Source organism: Cheilinus undulatus, linkage group 6, assembly GCF_018320785.1.
Source record: "Cheilinus undulatus linkage group 6, ASM1832078v1, whole genome shotgun sequence".
Taxonomy (NCBI): Eukaryota; Metazoa; Chordata; class Actinopteri; order Labriformes; family Labridae; genus Cheilinus; species Cheilinus undulatus.
Window position 1 is genome coordinate 18299437 of NC_054870.1, and position 21182 is coordinate 18320618.

Below are 21182 nucleotides of genomic sequence, written 5' to 3' on the forward strand. Positions count from 1 at the left end.
CTTCGTATTTTTTGTGAACAAACATCTCAGTGTGGCTGCTGTGCTCTGGCTGCCATTGTGGTGAAGTCTGAAGCCTGCAGGGAATCACCAACACATCCTGAGTGACGCCTGCTGCTGCAGAAACACTGCTGCTTCTCTTCCAAACAGAGACAAACAACAGAAGAGAGGATGGAGGAGAGGGAGGTCAGATCGGCTGTCAACCACAGAGAACCCCCGAGAGAACGATCAGTGTTGCCTCCCTGTTATGACCTTGGAAACAAGGGACGAAAAGCAGGAGAGAGAGAGAATAAAAGAAAAGGACAATTTGCCTCTCAGTGTAAGCATAAGAGCAGAACAAGTCAAGTTGTAAAGGTTTAATAGTAAAAGCATCCAGCCAGCACCACATAGGGAAAAACTGTCCCCTCTCACCGTCTTTTGAGCTCTTATGGTGAGAACAAGACAGAGAGGAGAGAAAGGTTCTCTCTGATTACGAGCCGTCATCACTTTCTGCAGGTCGACAGAAGAGGACAACACATCCTGACCTGAACTCTATCTGCCTCCTGATACAACATCCTGCACAACTTATGTCACCTCTCTGATGCCGTCAACCTGACCTCCATTAGTCACAGTAAAAAACTGCCGTATTAATGTTTTTACACTTTGTATTTTTTGCAGAAGTGTAACAAATAAATATGAACTTCTGAAGCCACTCTAAGTTAGCTCAATGACTGTACCCACAGTAGTAAGGATCAAAAAAATAAATGAAAGCAGTGGCACAAAGATCGACAAAACTACTAAAGCTGTCATTCTATCATACTCTTGTCATGCTCTTTTACACCCTGACATTATGTGTAAATCTTCTGCCTTCTGAAACACTGTCAGAGTTGTATTTAACAACTTGATAAAGTCTCTTTCAGTATTGCTTTACTATGCTGTTTTACAGTTTTCAAGGGAGAGAATAGACTTTAAAGTGTTTTTATTCAAAAAAAATTGGGTGATATAAATTCTGCAGCTCATGGGGCAAATATAGTACAAATAAAAATGAAGATTAACTGTGACTTTGCTACATGTTGCTTGTGTCCATGGTGGATTAATGTTGACCTGAAAGAGCTGCTGTTATAAATTAAAATTTATTATGAACTGGCAGTAAATAAATAAAGATAAGCAAAGTTTGGAGTAAATGGGCCTAAATATAAGCATAAATAGTCCATAAGGAATTAATCAGGATAGCGCTACTTAAATACAAAAAGTGCAGATTCTATGCCAAAATGTGTACATTTATTGTTTTTCCCTTCACACATCTCATTCCAATTCTTTCTCTTTTTATTGGTTTGTGTTCAACTTTTTACCACTGAAACGTTTAAATTTTTTTTAAAGTGGCAACCAAAAAACAACTCTCCCTGAGATGTTTATTTAACTGAGCCTGTGTTACTGTGGAAACACCATGTTGTTCAAAATTACCCAGTGAGGTAACGATCGGCTAAAGAAGCGAAGCTGTGAAGTAAAGAAGCCTCAGGTGACAGAACTTGATAAATTTAATGCATCTGTGAAGAAATCAAATTTATAATGAAAGAAACATTATTTAAAAAAAAAACAAAACAAAGATCAGTTAAACTGACTGTGTTTACAAATTTAAGAAGGAAACAATAGAAATTTAAATTTTCTTATGGTCCTGGTGGTCAAATTGAACAAACTCCCTGCTCATGTTATAATGTATCCCCTTGCAGATCTGCTTAATTAATGTGTTTAATTCCTTCCATCTGGAAGTCTTCTAAAGTTACCCCTTTTTTCAAATCAGGAGATCCGAATAACATGAATAACGTCATCCAGTTTCTATTATTTGTTCCCTTGCCAACATTTTTGAGAAACATACTTTTATTCAGTTATCTCAGTATATCAATGAAGTTAATATTCTGTCTCCATCCCAATCTGGCATCGGACCTAACTTCACCACAACAGCTCCTCTTAAATTTACAAACGATGTGTTCTCCTCATCTGACAAAGGCTAACTCACAGGTGCAACCTTCATTGATCTTTCCAAAGCCTTTAATATAGTTGATCACTACCTTTTCTTCAATAAGTTAAATCCCACTGGTTTGAGTTGCCATGCTCTGCTCTGGTTTAGTGTTTACCTTCTCAACAGACATCAACAGGTTTCATTTCATTGTTGTCAATCCCACAACAGAATTATTGAAAAGGGCGTCCCACAAGGCTTGACTTTGGGAATACTCCTTTTTTCCTTCCTTTAATAATGATCGTCCTGATAAATGATCCAATTCTCTTGCCCATCTTTATGCCAATGATACAGTACTTTACACCTCCCACTCCAACACATTAAATAAGCAGAAGTCTTACAATCTGATTTTAACTCTTGTTTAAAAATGGTTTCATAACAACAGACTTGTATTAAACAAAAAGAAGCCCTGTAGCAAACTGAACATATTTCAGGTTTGCATAACAAAAGACATCACTCAAAATGTCTTAAACAATCATAGACTGATAAGGACTGACAAAAACCTAGATTATGAAACATGCTCTTGGAGTGTGGTGTATTCAGGGGCTGTCAGGCTGCAGTGGAAATAAATCCAGAGAGAGGAAACAAATGGTTTCAAAGAGTGAGCAAGTCTCCAGAGGGACTGAGAGATATTTCCGGAGAACAATGACTGTTTGGAGGTTTTAGCACCGTTGACAGCTCGTACGGTGCCATACAGGAAATGGTTAATGTGCAGGGAGGAAGTGAGAGCGGCAGCAATCATTTCAACAGCTTCCTGCAGGAGGGAGTGGAGGATGGATGGAGAGTTTCTGAGGGCTGATACAGCTGCTGATAGTCGAAACAGCTTATTGAATAAAGACCAACAAGAATTCGGTCAGAAAAAACTGACAGTGACTGTCTTCTTAAACTTTTAATCTGTATCCTGCTACTGTGACACTAAGTGGGGGGACAATTTCAATTCCTGATGCAATTAAGTCTTTTATTAGAAAGGATAATTATGTATTGAAAAGAAAAGGTCACCTACAGGGAATGGTAGGAACTATGATTGAGAAGGTTATCTAGAGAGTAATTCAATGGATAGAACAGTTTGGAGTCCGTTAAACTTTCATTTGAATATTTTGCATCCCCGGCATTTCATAACAAGCATTAAGGACAGCAAATACAAGAGCTGCAATTTGCCATAGACCCAGATCTTTTAGAACAAAAGGGGTACTTGCTGAAACTTTTCTTGTCATTTTTTCATTTGTGCATTAGTTTGTTTTCCTTCTTTGAAGCCAATGATGCTATTATTAGATGTGCTACAAAATTATATCATTGCATATCGGCATTATAGCAGAGAGCAGTTGGCATACCTAATAAAGTGAACGTTGAGAGCATACGCCTATGAAATTATACAGAACTGAAGCTACAGACACACAAAGGTAAAAAATGTGAACAAATGTGTGGGAAATGTGTTGTTTAATAAGATAAAATGCCTCTTATTCTCGTTCCTCTGCTCATTGTCAGTCTGTTTGTGTCTGTTTCTGTGTTTTGTATCATCAGAGTTTGAGTCAAAGACAGTCGGTAACCCTTCAGTGAGTGCTGTTTTATTATCCTGCTTTATGTGTTTGTAGGTCTGTGATTGGTGGCTCAGACTGTGACCTCTAACTTATTAAGAACGTAGGTTTTTATGATTTTTACACTAGAATTAACACATTTATGCATGAAATGTGCTATATAAATAAGTCAAAACATTACATTTTACCACTTGTTTAAATCATGGTCTAAGATTATTTTAAAATCCAGACCGTTTGTTACCCCACAAAGATCAGCAACCACACACAATAAAACTGCAGCTTTATGGCAAACTAAATATGAACTCTCTTCAAACTTTTGTACTCAGTCACGTGGATTCTAAGAAAGAAATCTGTAGCCATGCAAACAACTCACTGCTCTTGGAAAAGAAATAATTTCATATAGTACTTTTTTGCATTTCATCATGGCTGCAGCTAAAGCTCAAAGTAAAACATTAAAACGCGGCAGCTTTCAGCCTGTATGACCCTATCATATAAAATGTCCTGCAATCTCAAACAGAAAGGATTAAAGTGATCTGTTTCCTTGGTATTTGAGGAGGAGGGGGGTTGTCACCTTTGTTTCCACAGGTCCATTTCTAAAAACTCTCATTATCAGCCAATTGACACTTAATCAGGGGTTTAACAAAAGGCTGCCGATACTCCTCTGTGTGTGCAGGGAGGGGGTGTCATTTACACGGGGGGCTTTTTTATGTTAATGTAGGTCTCAAAGTTCTGCTTATCTCACTCAATGCAAACCCAAGAGTTAATGAGTAACTCAGCAGATCAGTCCGCCCCATGTTTACGAAAGATCTGTCAAAAACCTCTAGGTAAATCTATCTCAGAATGTATGCCAGTGATGTTACATTTTACAAATGCAAATTTAACTCTTACATAATCCCTTATTCTCACATGTTATGAAATGGTAAATTATTTGCCACATCTTTGAATTACAGAAACACAGAGTAGTGTACATGTAATCTCTGATTTCACTGATAATGTGTTTATGTAAAATACTTCATTTCTGATCCAGTAATCTCACATACTGTCTCAAATACCAGCGTTGTTAGACATTAAGAAGTCCTTTTTTCAAGGTAATAAAATATATTTTTAGCTTATATATCAATAGAGTCACACTACTTCCTGTCACATAATTGAACTGATTTTTAGTGACTGTTTGCATCATCTAACATTTTAGTTATTTCTCTACACGACAGATGATTAGATTTAGGATTGTTAAAATTTTAAATGCGATTTAAATGCAGAGATGTTTTGGTTTTGGCTTGTGCTGTTGACACACTGTGACCACGATTCAAGGTGAAGGCAGGAAAATATACCTGTTTGATGAATATCAAAAAGAAAAAGGGTAAAACCTGAACCTAAAATTCACTGACACTTGTTTTGGGGACATTGACAGATCCATGTTGACAGTTTAAATAAATATTCTCTAAAATGTATTAATAACCAGTCAATGCTATTACTGGCTACCATTCTAACAATTTCGTTAAATGAGAGATCAAATTCAATATTGGTGGACCTGAGGGTCAGAGGGATCAAGAGAGCTCATATCACATTATGGTTGTCACAGTACCAGAATTTTAGGCTTAACTAGAATTCTAGTAAAAATGAAACAGTATTTGTTTCAGTAGTATGCCTACAAAAATCAAACACCTAATATTGGGTCACCAAAAATTATATTCAAATTCATTCACAGTTGTCTGAAATGCATAGAAGTATGGACATTTTTTTGGTTCTGTTACCAAAATGTTTTGTTTAATCATAGACAATATCACCTCCTCTGGTCCTGGTTTGTTGGAGAAAAAAATTTAACTTATGTATCTTGGAAGTGTCAAAAATTTTCCAACCTGAGTTTGAAGGGACTAGCCCAACTCTCTCTTTCTGCATTTTGGGTTTCAAATAAATAAAATAGAAATTGTGAAAGTTGACAACCTTATACCACAAAAAAGCCTTTCTACTTTTTAAGCAGTTATATCTTCTCTGAGTCCAATACAGCTTGAATGTGGAACAAATGTGTTTCCTTCAGAAATCTTCTTGTGACTCCTAGCTGCATTTCAGACAACCCTCAACGTATCCCATCCCCCAAGTTGGGTAAGGATGTCTTATAACCCATTTTAACTTGAATAAAAGTCTTACAACCATTCACTGTGTTCAAAATATTAGTATAGGATGTATCATAAATATGAAACCTTATGTAGCAACAGCTTCGGCACAGAGAATGAGCAGAGAAACGGATTGAAAATTCTTACCATCAACTTGAAGGGTCAGCGGAAGAGCCAGGGCCATTACAGTCAAACAGAATGTTAAACCTGCCATCCTGCGGTAGGACTTGACCGAGACTGGACCTGAATTGAGCCCAGACCGGGGACGTGCTTGAGGATTAGAACCTTGGGTCAGACGGTCAGTGAGTAGAAGACCCTCTGGAACTGATAAACAGTCTTTAATCCAATGCAGGAGCGTGGGAGGAAAGGAGGGTGGGTGGGTGGAGAAGGGAAGATGAGGCCTCAGAGGGAACGGGATGTTGATCTGTCAAGGAGCAGGAGGGATGGAGTCCACCCCACGGGATGGGGTTCAGCTGGGGGTGGTATTACAATATCAGGTCCTCTTCTGTCTCACAAACTCTTTGGGTCCAAAGCCTTGAAAAAACAAAGAGAGACTAATTTAAACTGAGTTCATCAACAAGTGATCCACATTGATAAATAGACATCAGTATATCAAACTTCAATTCTCAAAGGCTTTCGTGCTCAGGCTTTCGCACTTCTGTTTTTTAATCAAAGGGTCCCAATTCACAGCATGTGTTGTAGCTAGTTAATAATTTTGTTATGTTGTGTTCACACATACACATACTGAAAAATTCCTGACAAATTTCTCACCTCCAGTTTCTCTTCCCATCGCCCTTGTAAATTAACTGTGTGAGGTTGGAATGGGATGTTGAGAGACCCGCAAGAAATACTTAAAGCCAGTAATGACGTTTATATCACACAACTGGTGAGTAACTCAAACAGTCTTAGTGAACATAATGCAGATTCATTCTCTTTTCTGCTACCTAGTTTACTTTTTCCTATCATTCTTTAATACTTTGGATAAATCGAATTACTTCAATCACTGATTTAAGAACAAAAAGGTCAGCACAGCATCAGATTCTGCTTCCCCTGCCAGCACTGACATCTTTAACTTGAACTTTAAGCTTTATACATCATGTCCTGCCTTTCCAGACCTCTGTAACTCCCTCCTAACAGGGAAAACATTGTACTGTGAAGGACATGAATGAATAAAACTTTGGAAGATTTCAGGGACGAGCTGCCCTGCCATTTTCTAGACATTTTCAGGAGTGCATACATCAAACACCTTCATTAAAGGTTTTCAGTTTTGTTATGTGTTCAAGATAAAGATAAAAATGTTTCGAAATCTGGCAAACGTAAAACTTCTGGTCATTTATTTCTGTTTGTTCAGCTACTGACAGAACAAGTTGTTTTTTAAACTTTGGACAATAAATGTGTCTTTGACCAGATTGTTTGGCTCTGGTTTCCCCTCTTCCCCCTCATCTTCAGAGTGCTCTGACCCGGTGGCCCCTGCTGGCCTGGCGCTGGCCTCCGACGGTCCGACTAACTACCAAATTATTTGTCCAGGGATGTTCTGCAATTACAGGACCTGGCCCTGCGCAGTGCTAGCAACGGCATGTCGCAATTAGTGGGCGCTGAAAGGGACGGAGGGGTGTGTGTGTGTGTTTGTGTGTGTGTGTGTTTGTGAGCTGGAGAGTGATTGTGTGTGGCTGAATTAGTGGCGATCCACGGTCAGTGTCTGTCACTTTTCATTTGCCCGGGGGGGACAAAGAGGTCCGACCTGTGACCCACTTTTCACACATCTCGAGCTGAGGAGGCAGAGAACAAAGACACACTCCTACACACAATGAACACGGGGCAGTGTGTGGGTAAATTTGTGTGTATTACTTGCCTTGAATGAGGGACAGTAGAGTTGTTGTGAGATGGGAAAAGTGAGTGTAAAACTGAGGCAAAATAAAGAATGAGTGGCTGTAAGAGTTATCTATAAGAGTGGGTTATTCTTCAATTCAAGAGCCAAAACAGGGACATTTTAGAGTAAATGTTAGGCTAAGGAATGTGATGGCATGTTTGAGGCTGAGATGATTGAAGGTTAATTTGTTGTTTTGTTGTTGGAGGCCATTACTCTTTGTGATGTCCAGCACTAACTAGGTTTGTCACTGTTGTCTGTGTCACAGTGGCCCACTCAAAAGTGATTGCATTACTCATCCCTGTGACCCCAAACAACTTTTTAACTAAGGAAATTAAACCTAGTTATAGTACATCTTCTGGCCAGCACTACATATTCCTGAGGTTGAAAAAAAAAAAAACTTAATTGGAAACTTAACATGTTTTCCATATTTAGTCAAACAGAAGTCTGTAATTTTAAAGATACAGCTCCATATGGCAGCAACAGCACAGGGTATCAACTTGCTGTAAGTCAGGTGATTACAAACGTATAAGTGCTGTACACTTACAGAGTATCATTTCTGTTTTTTCTTTCTAATAAAATGTCCCATGTTCTCTGTAGCACTGGTGTTGTAACACGTTAGCTAACCTGGTGTTGCAGCCAAGTGCTGCCTACTGAGATGTTTTACTTTACTTCATCAGTAAAAGGAGTGCATGACAAAACATGTTACAAAGCTTTGACTTTTAGATAAAAGTTAACTGTGGTTATGAGCATCTCTATTTCATGTGCACTGAAATAACAGAAAGACAAAGCAAACAGTAAAAACCTCACTAGGAGGAAGACGTTTCAAAGCCAATTTTCCTTCCTGATGCAGATTCTGAAAATTAGAATTGAGATCTCAGAAAACTTGTAATGCCAGGTTAAAATCCATGCAAATCATTTTCGAAGGCATGAAACTGCATATTCCATGGCAATGTTTCATTTGCAACAGAAACAATGAATGGGCTTCAGGTTAACACTTGCAAACGGCTGTTGATGGCTTAAACTGTGATCCTGTTAACTATTAACTTTCAACCAAATGAGATGTTGAATACAGAACGGGCTACTAGCTAATGCATCTTTGTGTAGTTTTCATTTAGGGGCAACTAAACCCTAGACCCCCTTTTTTAGGAGAAAACATGTACGTGGGGATTTAGTAGAAGTATAGATCAGTTAGGGTCCAAATTGCGACACTGACAAGTATTTAAATTCTACATTTGTAGAGGAAAAATTACTGTTTAATCAGTAGTAGCAGCAGAACCTAGAAGTAATGCAGGTAAAGGTAGGCTAAACTTATCAGACATCGCTGAGACACTCTAGAATTGTGGGTAATGTAGTGCTGTTGCTGAAATTGCAAATAAACCTTGTTTTTCTTAAAATGTGGTGGATAATATACTAACTTGTGTCTCCTACATTACCATATCATTATTTCACACTCAGGTACCATCAGCTTGGCTTATAATCAGATTTGAAAAGCAGCATAAACTGAATGATGATGTGGCTGAAAAGGGATAGTAGAAAGGGGGAGTGGGCATATCTTACCCACCTCCTCCAAAATTCTAGAGTCAATGCATCTCAGCTGAAACTCTGGGGTTTAGTTACTTTTTCACTGCTTTTCAGATGAGCATATTTTGGATATTTTACTGAAAAAATACAAAAAAGGTGAGGATGGCTACATTGCTCTAGGCGTCAGTGCACTTAGAGAATACAGATACAAAAACGCACATGTGCAGAGAAGAGTTTTCTGGATGGGCGGAGGATTGAGCTTTCTGCAGTAAGAGATGCGTTCAAGGACAATGGGAGAAGTGATACTCTGATGAGAAAAGCAAACTGACGGCTCAAAACTCCCACATAATTTATACTCGATGTTCGCGATATAGTCATTTTATACATCGCGCGTGGCAAAAGCTGCATCGAGTATACTCGATGTATTGCCCAGCACTATTTGATTCTGACCGTTGGCTGCAGCTTTTCATTCATAACAACTTAAACAACTGTTTAAAGATGTGTTTAAACTCATGACTTGCTTGTTGTAAGCCCATGATGACTAAAAGAAGCAGGCTGTGGCATTTGATAAGGCCAGAAAGCAGCTAGAAACTCAGTAGCTCCATACAGTCACTGACACCTCTGTTGAAGCTAAATTGAGCAATGATAAACATGAGATTTTCAACAAGTTCTCACGACAAAAGTCCACAGTTGTTGTTTTATTGAGTGCTTGTATTGTGAATGCCCACATCTGGAAAGGTGGTGTTGTCAGTAGTAAATTGACACACCACAGCAGGAGAGAAATGGAACCTAAAACTACAGGTGCAGTCACAAAGAAGTGAACACATGGAGACATTTTTTCTGTGATCCTATGCTCAAGGAGTTGAGTATGCCATCACAAGTTTGTTTTGTGTGTGTAGCACCCAAATATGCATTGAAGTGTATTATCTCTTTTCATTTTGTAATATCTGGATATAATAATAACCCATCTCTCTTAGTCACTTGTCTGCAAACGGTACACTGATCTTTAACTCAGAAAGCACCACATCTTTGTTTGTTATTGTCACATGATTATTTACTTGAAATCAGTCAACTTTTAGAGGCACCTTTGTTAAAGTGGTGGATTGGTGCATTCAAGTCTGAGTCAGCTTCTTATCACACTGCAGGACAGTTTCAAACACTAAGACAACTCAAATGAACAACAGAGTGTTTTTAGATTTAAATTTTTTCAAGCTACTTTGTTCCTAAGAGATGTCATGATGTCAACACAGTACAGCATTGTTTATTTAAAGGCAATTAAAATCTTTCAATGTGTGTGTATGGCTGCTTTAGGATCTGGCTGGCTTTGAGTTAAAAAAAATCGGGTACGAATGATGTTTCAATCCTAAGTGTAAGGTACTGGTCAGGACTGAAAAAAGAAACCACTCTAGGTGTTTGTGTGTGCAGGGTAGTAGGTGAAGGAGTGAGATTGAGAGTCTGGCATTCACAAAAACACACACATAGTCTGTGTGTCGGCGTCACTGTGTCGATAACAGTAAGTGGAAATATCTTCACCTCACTGCCACAACAAATCCCCAAGTTTGTTTGTGGCTCTTTGCTCCATTTACAGACCGACAACAACAACAGGAACAGCAGATAACACAAACACAAAGCCACATTCAGACATTCAGACTGAGGGAGGGAGGGCAAGACGAGGCAGGTCCAGGAAGGGCCGTCTGTTGTGAGCCCCCAAGACAGGAAGCCGACTCCCCCCATCTCACACACTCATACACCCTTTCTTAAATCAGCCGACACATCCACTTCCCTTTGAAAACACACGGTATGATGACTGGACATACACTCACACATATAAACAACTGCTGACTGATGAGGAGACCATGTGTTATCATCACTTTCAGCTCAAACACAAGAAAAGTCTTGATACACAAAATTTTGACTCAAAGAGGAAAAACGTCCTTTACGGAGATGAAAAACAGAGGGGTTAAAAAAATCATCTAACAGAGCAGAAGTCTACAAACACCCTGGGTGTCGGGTAACTTTCACTCCTCCTCCTCCTTCTCGTGTTCAAACTTGTTTCTGATCCTTTGGTCTACTTCACATTCAAACAACAAACTCCTTCTTCTAGGAGGGCAGGATACAGAGATCTCTTTAATGCAGAAACCAGCATTGTGTTTCTGCAGACTCATGTTCTGCAGATATCGAGTGCTACATTTACAACCTTCATGGCAGGTTAAGCTATCTGGGACACACAGATCTGCTTAAAATCAAGTGTCCTGAAGAGTGTGGGAGTTCACATTACTACAGCGTACCCTCACAGCATGTAACACAGAGCAGCCCCATGTAAGATGATTGTTTTACCAAATGCCCTGTTCTATGTCTAGCACTGGTGAGGCAAGAGGAACGAGGGAAATGACAAGGCACCAGGAGTTTCACAGAAAATTTATCTTCATTTTTTTTCTCTTTAGTACCCAACAGAGAAGCTTGTTTTACAAAGTGAAGATTGTGATGCATTATTAATTTCTTTATATATGTTTTAAATGTTAAACTATTGTTAAACATGGAGCCAGAACTATTCGTCTCACTGTTGTCAAATGCTTATCAGGCTACAGGCTACACTAATATTCCTCCACATTTGAAATAAAGATGAAACTGAAAGAAACTCTGTTTTACCACATCTTTTTTATACCCCCCATGGCCATAAACTCTATAAATCACAGACACAGTGTTGGTGATGTTACCAGTTGCTTTTTGCCAAAACAGTAATGAAGCTCAACAATGGCAATCGGCGACAAACATTCTAGAAACAGGCAAAGACGCAGAGGTGAGATAGATTATTAGCATTCATTACATTTTTCTGGGTTATTAAAAGAGTTCTCCACTCATACACATTCAATCAACAAAGAAAAACCTACAGAAACTAAAACTTATCACTGTACCAGGCTGCAAACAAGTCTTTTGACTGTAAAAAGAAATGACAAGGATTCTTTCCCCTCTTGGATCAGCCTCAAGTGGACACTCACTGAACTGCAGTTTTTTGCACACACATGATGGCTTCACTTTTTGTGAAAACTTTTGTTTATTACCCATTGGAAGTGCCCATTCCCTCCAGTGTAAAGTGTTCAGTGTAAAATGGTTTACAATGCAGTAAAACACTGCTCTGACAAGCAACAGTATGAAAATGCTGACAATTTCAGTGTGAATCCAAATACGTTTGAATGGCCAATACCGTACTCAATTACACTATAACTAATGCCACAATTATCTCTGTATCTTTAATATGAAACATGAACAAAAAGCTATGAGTATTGTTGTGGTTTTACTTTGGTATGTAAACAACATGAACCAGAGCATACTAGGGTACATCAACTGCAATATTGAATCTTCTTTCAGCTACTGACATTGATGTGCTGGTGGTTTTATCTCAGCTACGTGAGTATGTTCAGGACAGACAGAGGGGAAATGACAGGAAATGAAGGGCGAGATCAGGTCTGAAAGCTCAATAGTCTGACAGGGATGTTATGATCACACAGACCCCCAGGGCAGGAGAGAAACTCCACTCTTATCTTTTAAACCACGCTGAACTGCAGCAAGTGCTTTTCATTTTGAGACACTATGAATTGACAACTTCATCAATAATCATTTTATTTTCTGTTTTAGTTATTGCGTTAAACTGCAATAATGTACAGTATGTATACATGTTGCAAGTATTCTCAACCTTCACTAAAATCAACAGTCAAAATTTTTTGAAACAGAATACAAATTTTCCATTACTTCAATCAAATATTTTGTTGGGTCCAGCCAACAAAACTGAAGCTAATACAGCCACATCGTAGTCATATTTTTGATCAACAGCATGCCTTAATTCTCATTACACAAACTGTCTTATCATCTGTCTAAATATGCAGGTAAGGAATGGATGTGGGTTCAAGTGAACGTACGTTACCAAAGCTGCTTAATGTCAATAAAATTGGATTTCAGAACATTCCCTCTGGCCAGTCAGACTTTAACAGCACCATCTGATGCTTACAAGCCTCTGTGGGATTCTGTGTACTCCTTGTACACACTCGTCTGTCCTGCGGCATCCTGTCTCCCTCTTTCTCTGCTGGCCTCCTCAGCTAACAGCAGTTAATGTAGCGTAGCTGCTCTGGCTAGCCTGACGTGACATCAGAGTCTTGGAGGAGGAACATTCAGCATGACGGGAATGAAAGGAGGTATTGTTAGCGGTCCCACCTGTACGGAATAAACCGCCCTTATAGGGAACCACTGAGCCATGGCTGGCCCCCCTCAGGGGAAGGAATTTGAGGTCACACCGCTCCAGGGATGCTGGGAAATTTGGTGGGATAGAAACCCAAGCAGTAGGTTAAGACTTGTAGAAGAAAGAGAGCTCTTTAGAGGCTTTTATAGAAGCTCTGTGCTTCTGGGTATAATAACTTTTCATTTGGCTGGAGAGGTAGCCGGCAATAAAAACAGTTATGTCAAGTGATATTACTCTGCCATGACTGTAGCAGCCTCAACAAGCCGATTCAGACAGGAAACACACTGGATTTCTTTTATTATTTCCAGGATTGGTGTCCATTATGACCACAGCTCCTAAGAAACTTTTACCCAGTTTAAGACAGAGCAAGCAACTAACTGAGACTAGGTTTGAGGTTCAATTCCCTCAACGATACTACTGTTTACAAAAAATCGTATTTCAGCTCTTGCAAAATTAACCAGAGGTTCAGGGCTTGCCTCAGGTTTTTCCTTAGCAATTATTTTAGAAATGAAAAATTAATACTAGAAAACAAATTTTAATCTTTTTTATAAACTATAATAAATGCTGATTTTCTCTATTGAGGGAGAAAAATGATTTGAATAGTGGCACCACCAGCCTGGTAAACATCCCTATATATCCAAGCATGCTTTGCACAGTGAATTTGCCACTGCATCACACAACAAATAGAAACACTTTCATTCACATCAAGTTGGGTGAAGTGGATAACACTGCCCAGTGCAGTGTGCTGCAGCAACTCAAATAATAATGGCTTAAACAATTGTTTAAAGGTATGTTTAACTGATGACCTGCTTGTTTTAAGTCAACGATGGCTCAAAGTAGTGGGCTGTGCAGTTAAACAAGGTCAGGTGTAAACATGGCTGCTCTGCACACTCACAGCACTGCTGCTAAAGCTAAAGCAGGCCGCACACTACATGATAATCGTGCTGATTGTTGGACTGAATCCTCCCTTCCAACCAAAGTCACCTGATTATCTGACGGTTCTAAAAATCATCTGGCCAGATTATCCTGTAGTGTGTGGTATGTTACAAGTAAATTTTTTCCAACCTGATCGGAGGCGCTCTGTAAGTTTTTAACATGTTCAATATCTGTCAGACTTTTCTGTCTTTCACAGTAAAAAAAAACAATCGCTTAATTTTGAAAACCTGTTCAACATGAGTTAAAGAAACTCATCAAGAAACATCAGTCCTGTGTATGCTGTCCATGACTGTCAGAAAAAATAAAGGACATGTAATTGACAGCAGCCCTAAAGTGAGATTCATCAATATAATAATGTTGGAAGTGTATGAAACCGACCCAAGCCTGTGGCTAGTACAAAAATATGAGACATCAGTGCATTTTTTAGCAAAAGGCACCCACTTATATAAATCTCTTCGTGTCCACATCTTATTCACTAACTTCACAGCTCCTTCAACAACCACTAAATGCTGTAAGACAACACTCTGCCCTGCTAGGCAGTGAGGGTTACCTGCATTAATAATCCATCCCTTTCATTTCCCCCCACCTCAATCCCAGGACGGACTGCAGCATGAGGGGCCAGACATCAATAATCAAGCCTTAATGCGCCTCCACTTCCTGCTCTGGAAGAATGGCGGCAGACTAAATAAACCACTCAAGAGGCCTGATTGGAGGAGCAGCAGACTCCGACAGCTCCTGAGCTCTACAAATAAATGCAGTAATGAGGGAGATCGAGATGTGTGCTGGGGAGGGAGGAGAATATTAACAGGACAGCTGGGACGAGCTCAGCAAGGTTTGTTTTTCGTGTATTACTGTTTCATCCCTGCCCTTTTGGCTGTCCGATTATTTGTTGACTAATCTTTGGATCAATTAAATGTCAATGAAAAATACAAAGCAAAGTTTCCAAGAACTCAGAGTGACTTCTTTGATTGCCCTGCTTTCACAAAGCACAAAGAAGTAGAATTATTTGAGCATAATCGTATGGTACGGTTGTGCACATTCATGTCATTAAAAAACACTTTAAAATTGCATGAGACATCCAATTTTATTCTTCTTGTTGACTGGGGATGTTGTGCAAATTCTGTGTTCAGAATATAATCTTCATGATGTTTGGACTGTTGGCATTTTTGTGCTTCAGTTAGTTTCTTTTTACCTACCCTGACAGCTAAAAAACACAGAAGAAAACCTCACAGGGGAATCTCTTTACTGACATGTTTTTTTAACCTTCTTTTTCACCTTCACCATCTCAGTCTATGAACATTCTCCTTTTCCTTCCCTCTTCCCCTCACTCATTTACTTTTATCTCATATTACTGTATCTCCATTCTTCATTTGTTGCTTTACCTCTCATTTCTCCCCTTCCCTCTGCCCCCTCCAGTTTTCCATCTCCCCTTCCCCTCCTCTCCCTGCTGCTTCTCATTTCTACCCTCCTCCCATCATGCTCTCTCTCTCCCTTCCTCTCTTTCTCTCTCTCTCCCTCTCTCCATCTTGGCCCCATTCCCCATCCCCTCCAGGGGCCCCTCCTTGCAGGCGGGCCTCTGGGTGCTGCAGCAGCCTCCCGTTGGTGTCGGCGCCCTGCCCGACATGCCTTTCAGGGCCTGGGAGACTGCAGGCCAGACTTTCTGGCTCCACTGCCATTGTTTGCTTGGCTGCTCTGCGCCTCATCCACAGCGATGGATTAGCATAAGAATACCCAGAATACCCCGAGTCACGGTGAGCAGCGCTGCAGGCCCCTTCATCCCTACATCTTCTGCTTCCTCTTCATCATCACCCTTTATTTAATCCCATAAATTTCTCGATTGCCATTTTATGCTATGCTTCTAGCATAGCATAGAATAACAACATGAGGAGGTTGTTTATTGAGCTTTATATGGATAAGACTGATAAACTGATAAATTATCTAAGCGAATAATCAAATTTAAAAAAGCTCAAATTGGGCTGAAAGTAATAAAATGATACATTAATACATTAGCTGGGCCCATAGCTGTGCCATACATTTATAAAATCAAGTAATCTGACTTTTAAGTAATCATAAGTTTCCAGTGGGCTTACTTCTTCAGGTGTGCTCACACCAGAGCCATCAGCAACAGTTAAATATGACTGTCCCCTTTCCCGAATTCCCTGCTGGCCTGCACACACGAAGACCAAAGCCCAACCCAGCCTAAGCACAGATACGTCATCATGCCACTATATGAAACCCACAGTTTACAAGACACTTGGTCTCATGGATTAGCCATAATGGAGACATACAAAGACAGCATGACAGTACTTATACTCTTTTTGTGGCTTATTCTGAATTGTGATAATACTAGGTGTGTAAGGGTTCTCAGAGGTCAAAGTTCAGTAGATTCCTTGGTTTTGGGGTCATGGTTCACTATGGATTCACTTCATTGGTAAATAAGGAAAATGAGGTCCTGGATTTACAATTCTTGGTTTCCCTCTTTTCTTTTTAACCAAGAGTAGTGTAGTCTGCAGTTTGTTCCATCTACTTTTACAACTACCTGGGATAGTACTGCCTGTGATGTGGTGTAACAGTCACATGATGAATAACCATTAAAAAAAAGCACAACAAAACACACAAAAAAGAAAAGTTGGCTCCTGTAGCAAAAGCAGCAGAGCAGCAAGGTCCACAGGCCTCTTCTCCCTTTCCTCATCTCTGTGCTTTTTTAAAAAGCCTTTTAAGCCTTGTTTTCCTCTTTTTGTCTCATGTTTAATACTATCAGATACTGGCCAACACTCCACCTTTTTAAAAAATGATTGTCAAGAGGAACAGCTGCACCAGAAAAACATATTGTTTACACTGTGCACCTGTGCTCGTGGGCATGTATGAGCAGTTGTACCATGCTGGAGCCCAACTTTCTATCCAGGGAACTGGACCATGCCTGAGCACCATATGGAGAACTTACACTGGTCAGACAAACTGGACCTTGGGAGTCAAGCTTGGCACTGTATGTACTGCCTGTATTAGTGTGCAATTAGTGCTTTATATCACACTGTGTTTGGTTAAACTCTTCCATTAAACTGGATAAAGGAATGAATTCAGCTAATTAGCAAGGAGAATCAGCAGTTCTTCTAAGATGAGTCGTTTTTCTTTAAAAAAGAGAAGAAATCATTTTGGAAGTCATGAGCAGAATAGGTTGGCAGTGTGGAAATCTTACACCCTTTCTAGGAAAGAACAGGAGCATACAGTTTGTAAGGCATGTTCCTGTGAAATTTCAATATTAGAGAGTACAAGCAACAATTAAGATCTGTCAAATCACATAGCTCATTTGAAAAAAATCCAATAAATATTACTACCAAAAAGTCATGTAAAAAAGTGTTGCACAAGTTTAGGAATTACCAATCAGCTTGATTCTTTAAAAATCCTTATCAGGTCAGATTTTGACAATATTTCTGATTGCTGCAATGTACACTGCATCCAGGCTGAGATACTGCTTTCAAAAGTCTGATAAACAGATCGCCACAAGACCTACGTCTGGTTACCTTTACATCATTTCCTTTTATATTATCTGTGTGGTTACATAAGCAACATGGTAAAACTCAATCATCTGTATTAATTTTAAAATAAAATACTATAAATTTCATGATTGTGAGGCAGTATGTGCCTTTGGATTTGATTTCTCAGTTTATGGGCTTCTTTTCACCAGATGTAAAATGGTGATGATGTGCTCAAGGCTTTTTCCACAACCCCCAACAAGTTTTAGTTATATCATAAAAGAAAAGAAAAGAAAAAAAAACAGAAATATGCACATTTTAGAAGATAAGAAAATATTTTTTCACTATTACTAGAATGAAAACACTAAACTGAGTCTTCTGTTAAAACACTTTAACAGACAACATACAGGTATCAATTAATCATTGCCCTAAATGCAGCTGTGACATGTAGGAGAGGGTGACACAGATTTCAGTGGAAATCTCATGTTTGCGTTTTGATTTATTACTTTCAGAAATCAGACATGATAGTAGTTTAAATTAACTTGTCAAGTCATCTTGAAGTCATAGTCTTGAAGCACCCAGAACTTGCAACATGAACAGACCAACTCATAAGTATGAAAAGCTCATAGAGGCATGGGCTTCTATGACAAAGCTAAAGTGAAGATTCAGTGCTGAAGAATAAACCACGCTTCAGTATGAGCTGAACACTGACAGTGTTTGAACCTCATCTTAGAGCAAAACAACACACACACTCCTCTTATTTGTTTGTGTGTGAGACAGAGTGGGCAGCAGCGATGCCTTATTTCATTAGAGGTCAACAGGAGATCTGCTGAGCAGCTGCAGCTACAAACTGGAGGAGGAACATTTACTTCATCGGCCTCCTCCACTCATTGTTTATCAGGTTAAAGCAGCACAAATTACCCAGCATCCACAGAGGCAACATGGGTTTAAACCACGTAAACAGAACACTCTACATACAGTATGAGCCAGCCTTTTGAAGCTACGTACAGACGTACAGACATAGAGCCTGGTCACAAAGTAATAAAGTCATAAAGTGGCACAATGAGGTTCCCCAGAGGTGATTTTAATCACTCTATTGCCATAGAAACAGGTCTATCCATCATTGGCACAGGGTTTCCTTTGTCCCACAGGTTTGTCATAAAACAAACACACTCAGACCATAAAAACAACATTAAGATTGTAAATCTTACTGATGGGAACACTGGAGGGTTTCCAGTTTAACCAGTTAGCTGTAGCCTACTGTGGTTGCCACAGTTAGTGGTGTTACAGTGTGTTCAGTCTTTTCTACATGATGCAGCAGCAGTCAAGAGTCACAGGAGTCAGACTGTTCTAATTATGTGATGAGATGTAGTTATCTGACCCAGAGTCATGAGTGAAGGTAGTTCATCAGCAAGTTAATGGTAGAAGATCAGACGTTTAAAGTCCATTGCTTTGCTATTTCCCTGTGTGTGGGTAATATTGAACTGTGGGAAATACAGATTGTGTACTATCTTCTTTCTGCAAGATAAACTCCAATGTTTAAAAACAGTTGGAACAGTCCACATACGTCTGTGACTGCAACACTAACACTAACACTGAACTGATTTCATGGTCTAATATAGGGAAATGTTGACATACTAGGAGTTTTACAGAAGTATCATCAATATCATCAGAAGTATTTTTAAAAAATATCAGTAGTGGCTAAATTGGTATTTCAAACATTGGTATCAAAATCAGTCCTAAATTCCACAGTTAGTGCACTTCTAGTGGTCACGAAAAAGGTTTTTATTTTGCAACAAAAAGAACAGACAAGAACTCTTCTGCTAGTAATACTTAAATAGAACCTAGATCTTTGTTACAGCCAGGGTCTGAAATCAACAACAGCTTTATGAGTTGCATCAGTGAAGGAGAAGAGACATCTAATGGTGGCTCATGGAGCATAGTGGACCTCCTCTGATACCATGCTCTGTCTATAGCGTTGTGGATACCTTGTTCAGGGGAGTAGGCGAAGCTACTCCTCTCCCCTGTCCCCACATATGTTTTCATAGAAAACAACAATGCTAACCTACTGCATGTGAACTGATGGCTTGTAGTTGATATGCATTGTTGCTCACTCATTTGGGGGAATACTGAGGATTTTTACGTTTTTTTTTTATCTGCGCTGGTGTCACTGAAGCCGACAGTGCTGTGCTGTTTACTGCCGACAGGGCTTTATGTTTCACACTTTTGGGATCCTTCACTTCTCAACCCACAGACATTAGGAACAGTACAATTACACACCTCAAAAACCAATCACTCCACCAAAACACACAATTCAGTCAGGCATTTCAACAGGCAGCCCAGGTAGTTGCGGTCAGCCTATACTAGGTTTTAAAGTAGTCTTGTTTAATCTACCCTTCAACTTGACTGGTGACTCAAAATTCATTTTGGACCATGGTTGCAACCGTTTCAAGGAAAGGAAAAAATGCCCTTCCTCTATCACTGCCTGGTTTAACTAGGGACATTACTCATCGCATCAGAAGTTGTATTGGGTGATTCAACTTCAATAAGGATTTTGGCTTCCTACAGACATGAAAACAAGATCATCAAGATTGAAAAACTACCATGCTATATGTTATGTTGTGCTTGTTTTGTCCAGAGGTTTTGTCATGTGTGGTACATAGAATATACTCTCCCTTCTTTTGCAGCACAGCACGCACTCTGGCCCTAACACTAAAACAGTTCTAGCTCTAAGGTGAGGACCAGAGGGAGCCACAACACATATTCCAATAAGTTTAAAAAGTGAGGGAGCTAAAGAAGATGTCAAAAAGGGTAACCATTAGCGTCCCAAAAACGTTAACTAACCAATCTTGGTTTTGAGGTGTCTGACCTGGAACAGTGCAAAACAACTTGAAGACTTTATTACATGGCCATGGCCGCCTCTCAAAGCATTAAGAAGATTATTTAACTATTTCAAATTCATGCACAAGACACTGATTCTGTTAAATCTACAAATCATGTGTAGCAGTGGTGATGCAACTATCAATCAAAATAGTTGTGATTATCAGCCTTATTCAGAAGCATAATAACATCAAATGAAATAGGTATAGCCAAAGAAAAAAATAAATTTGATGTTTGTTTTTTGTTTTTTAATGTGTATTTTTGCCATTTTCTGCCATGATGTTACCAGGACACAATTGATTTTTGCTACTCATCAATACAAGCCCCTCCTTGTCTTACTACATTACCATGACTTCTCCTTTTTCCTTACCCTGTTCTAACTGATGTTGGAATGTGGGAACCAGGTAATGGAAAACACTCACATTCCACAACTCCTACTCTACACTCAAAGGAAACTGCAGCCCTGATAGCATCCTTGCTTTCTGTGAGAACAGCTACAATCTGACACTTCTTTCCTAGGACGGGAAGTTCAATGTCAAGTCTCGCCCTCTTCAGCCCTAGCAGATCATTTCCTGTCCTTTATCTGCTGTCATGCAGATGAGACCAACTATCATTTAACACATGCT

General features: G+C 39.4%; 1 protein-coding gene across 2 annotated transcripts in view; it reads right to left on the bottom strand.

The window, feature by feature from the left end:
* LOC121511016 (bone morphogenetic protein receptor type-1A-like) overlaps window positions 1-21182 on the bottom strand; it is a 71518-nt gene that overhangs the window by 19192 nt on the left and 31144 nt on the right. The window contains exons 3-4 of one of the 2 annotated variants that reach the window (XM_041789487.1): window positions 5790-6176; window positions 24-249 (exon numbers count right to left, since the gene is read on the bottom strand). Coding sequence is in view for 1 of the 2 variants with exons in the window: in XM_041789486.1 (XP_041645420.1) it covers window positions 5790-5856 (67 nt within the window). In the remaining variant the exon portion in view is untranslated. The remainder of the gene's footprint in view (window positions 1-23; window positions 250-5789; window positions 6177-21182) is intronic. The other variant, XM_041789486.1, reaches the window with a different exon arrangement.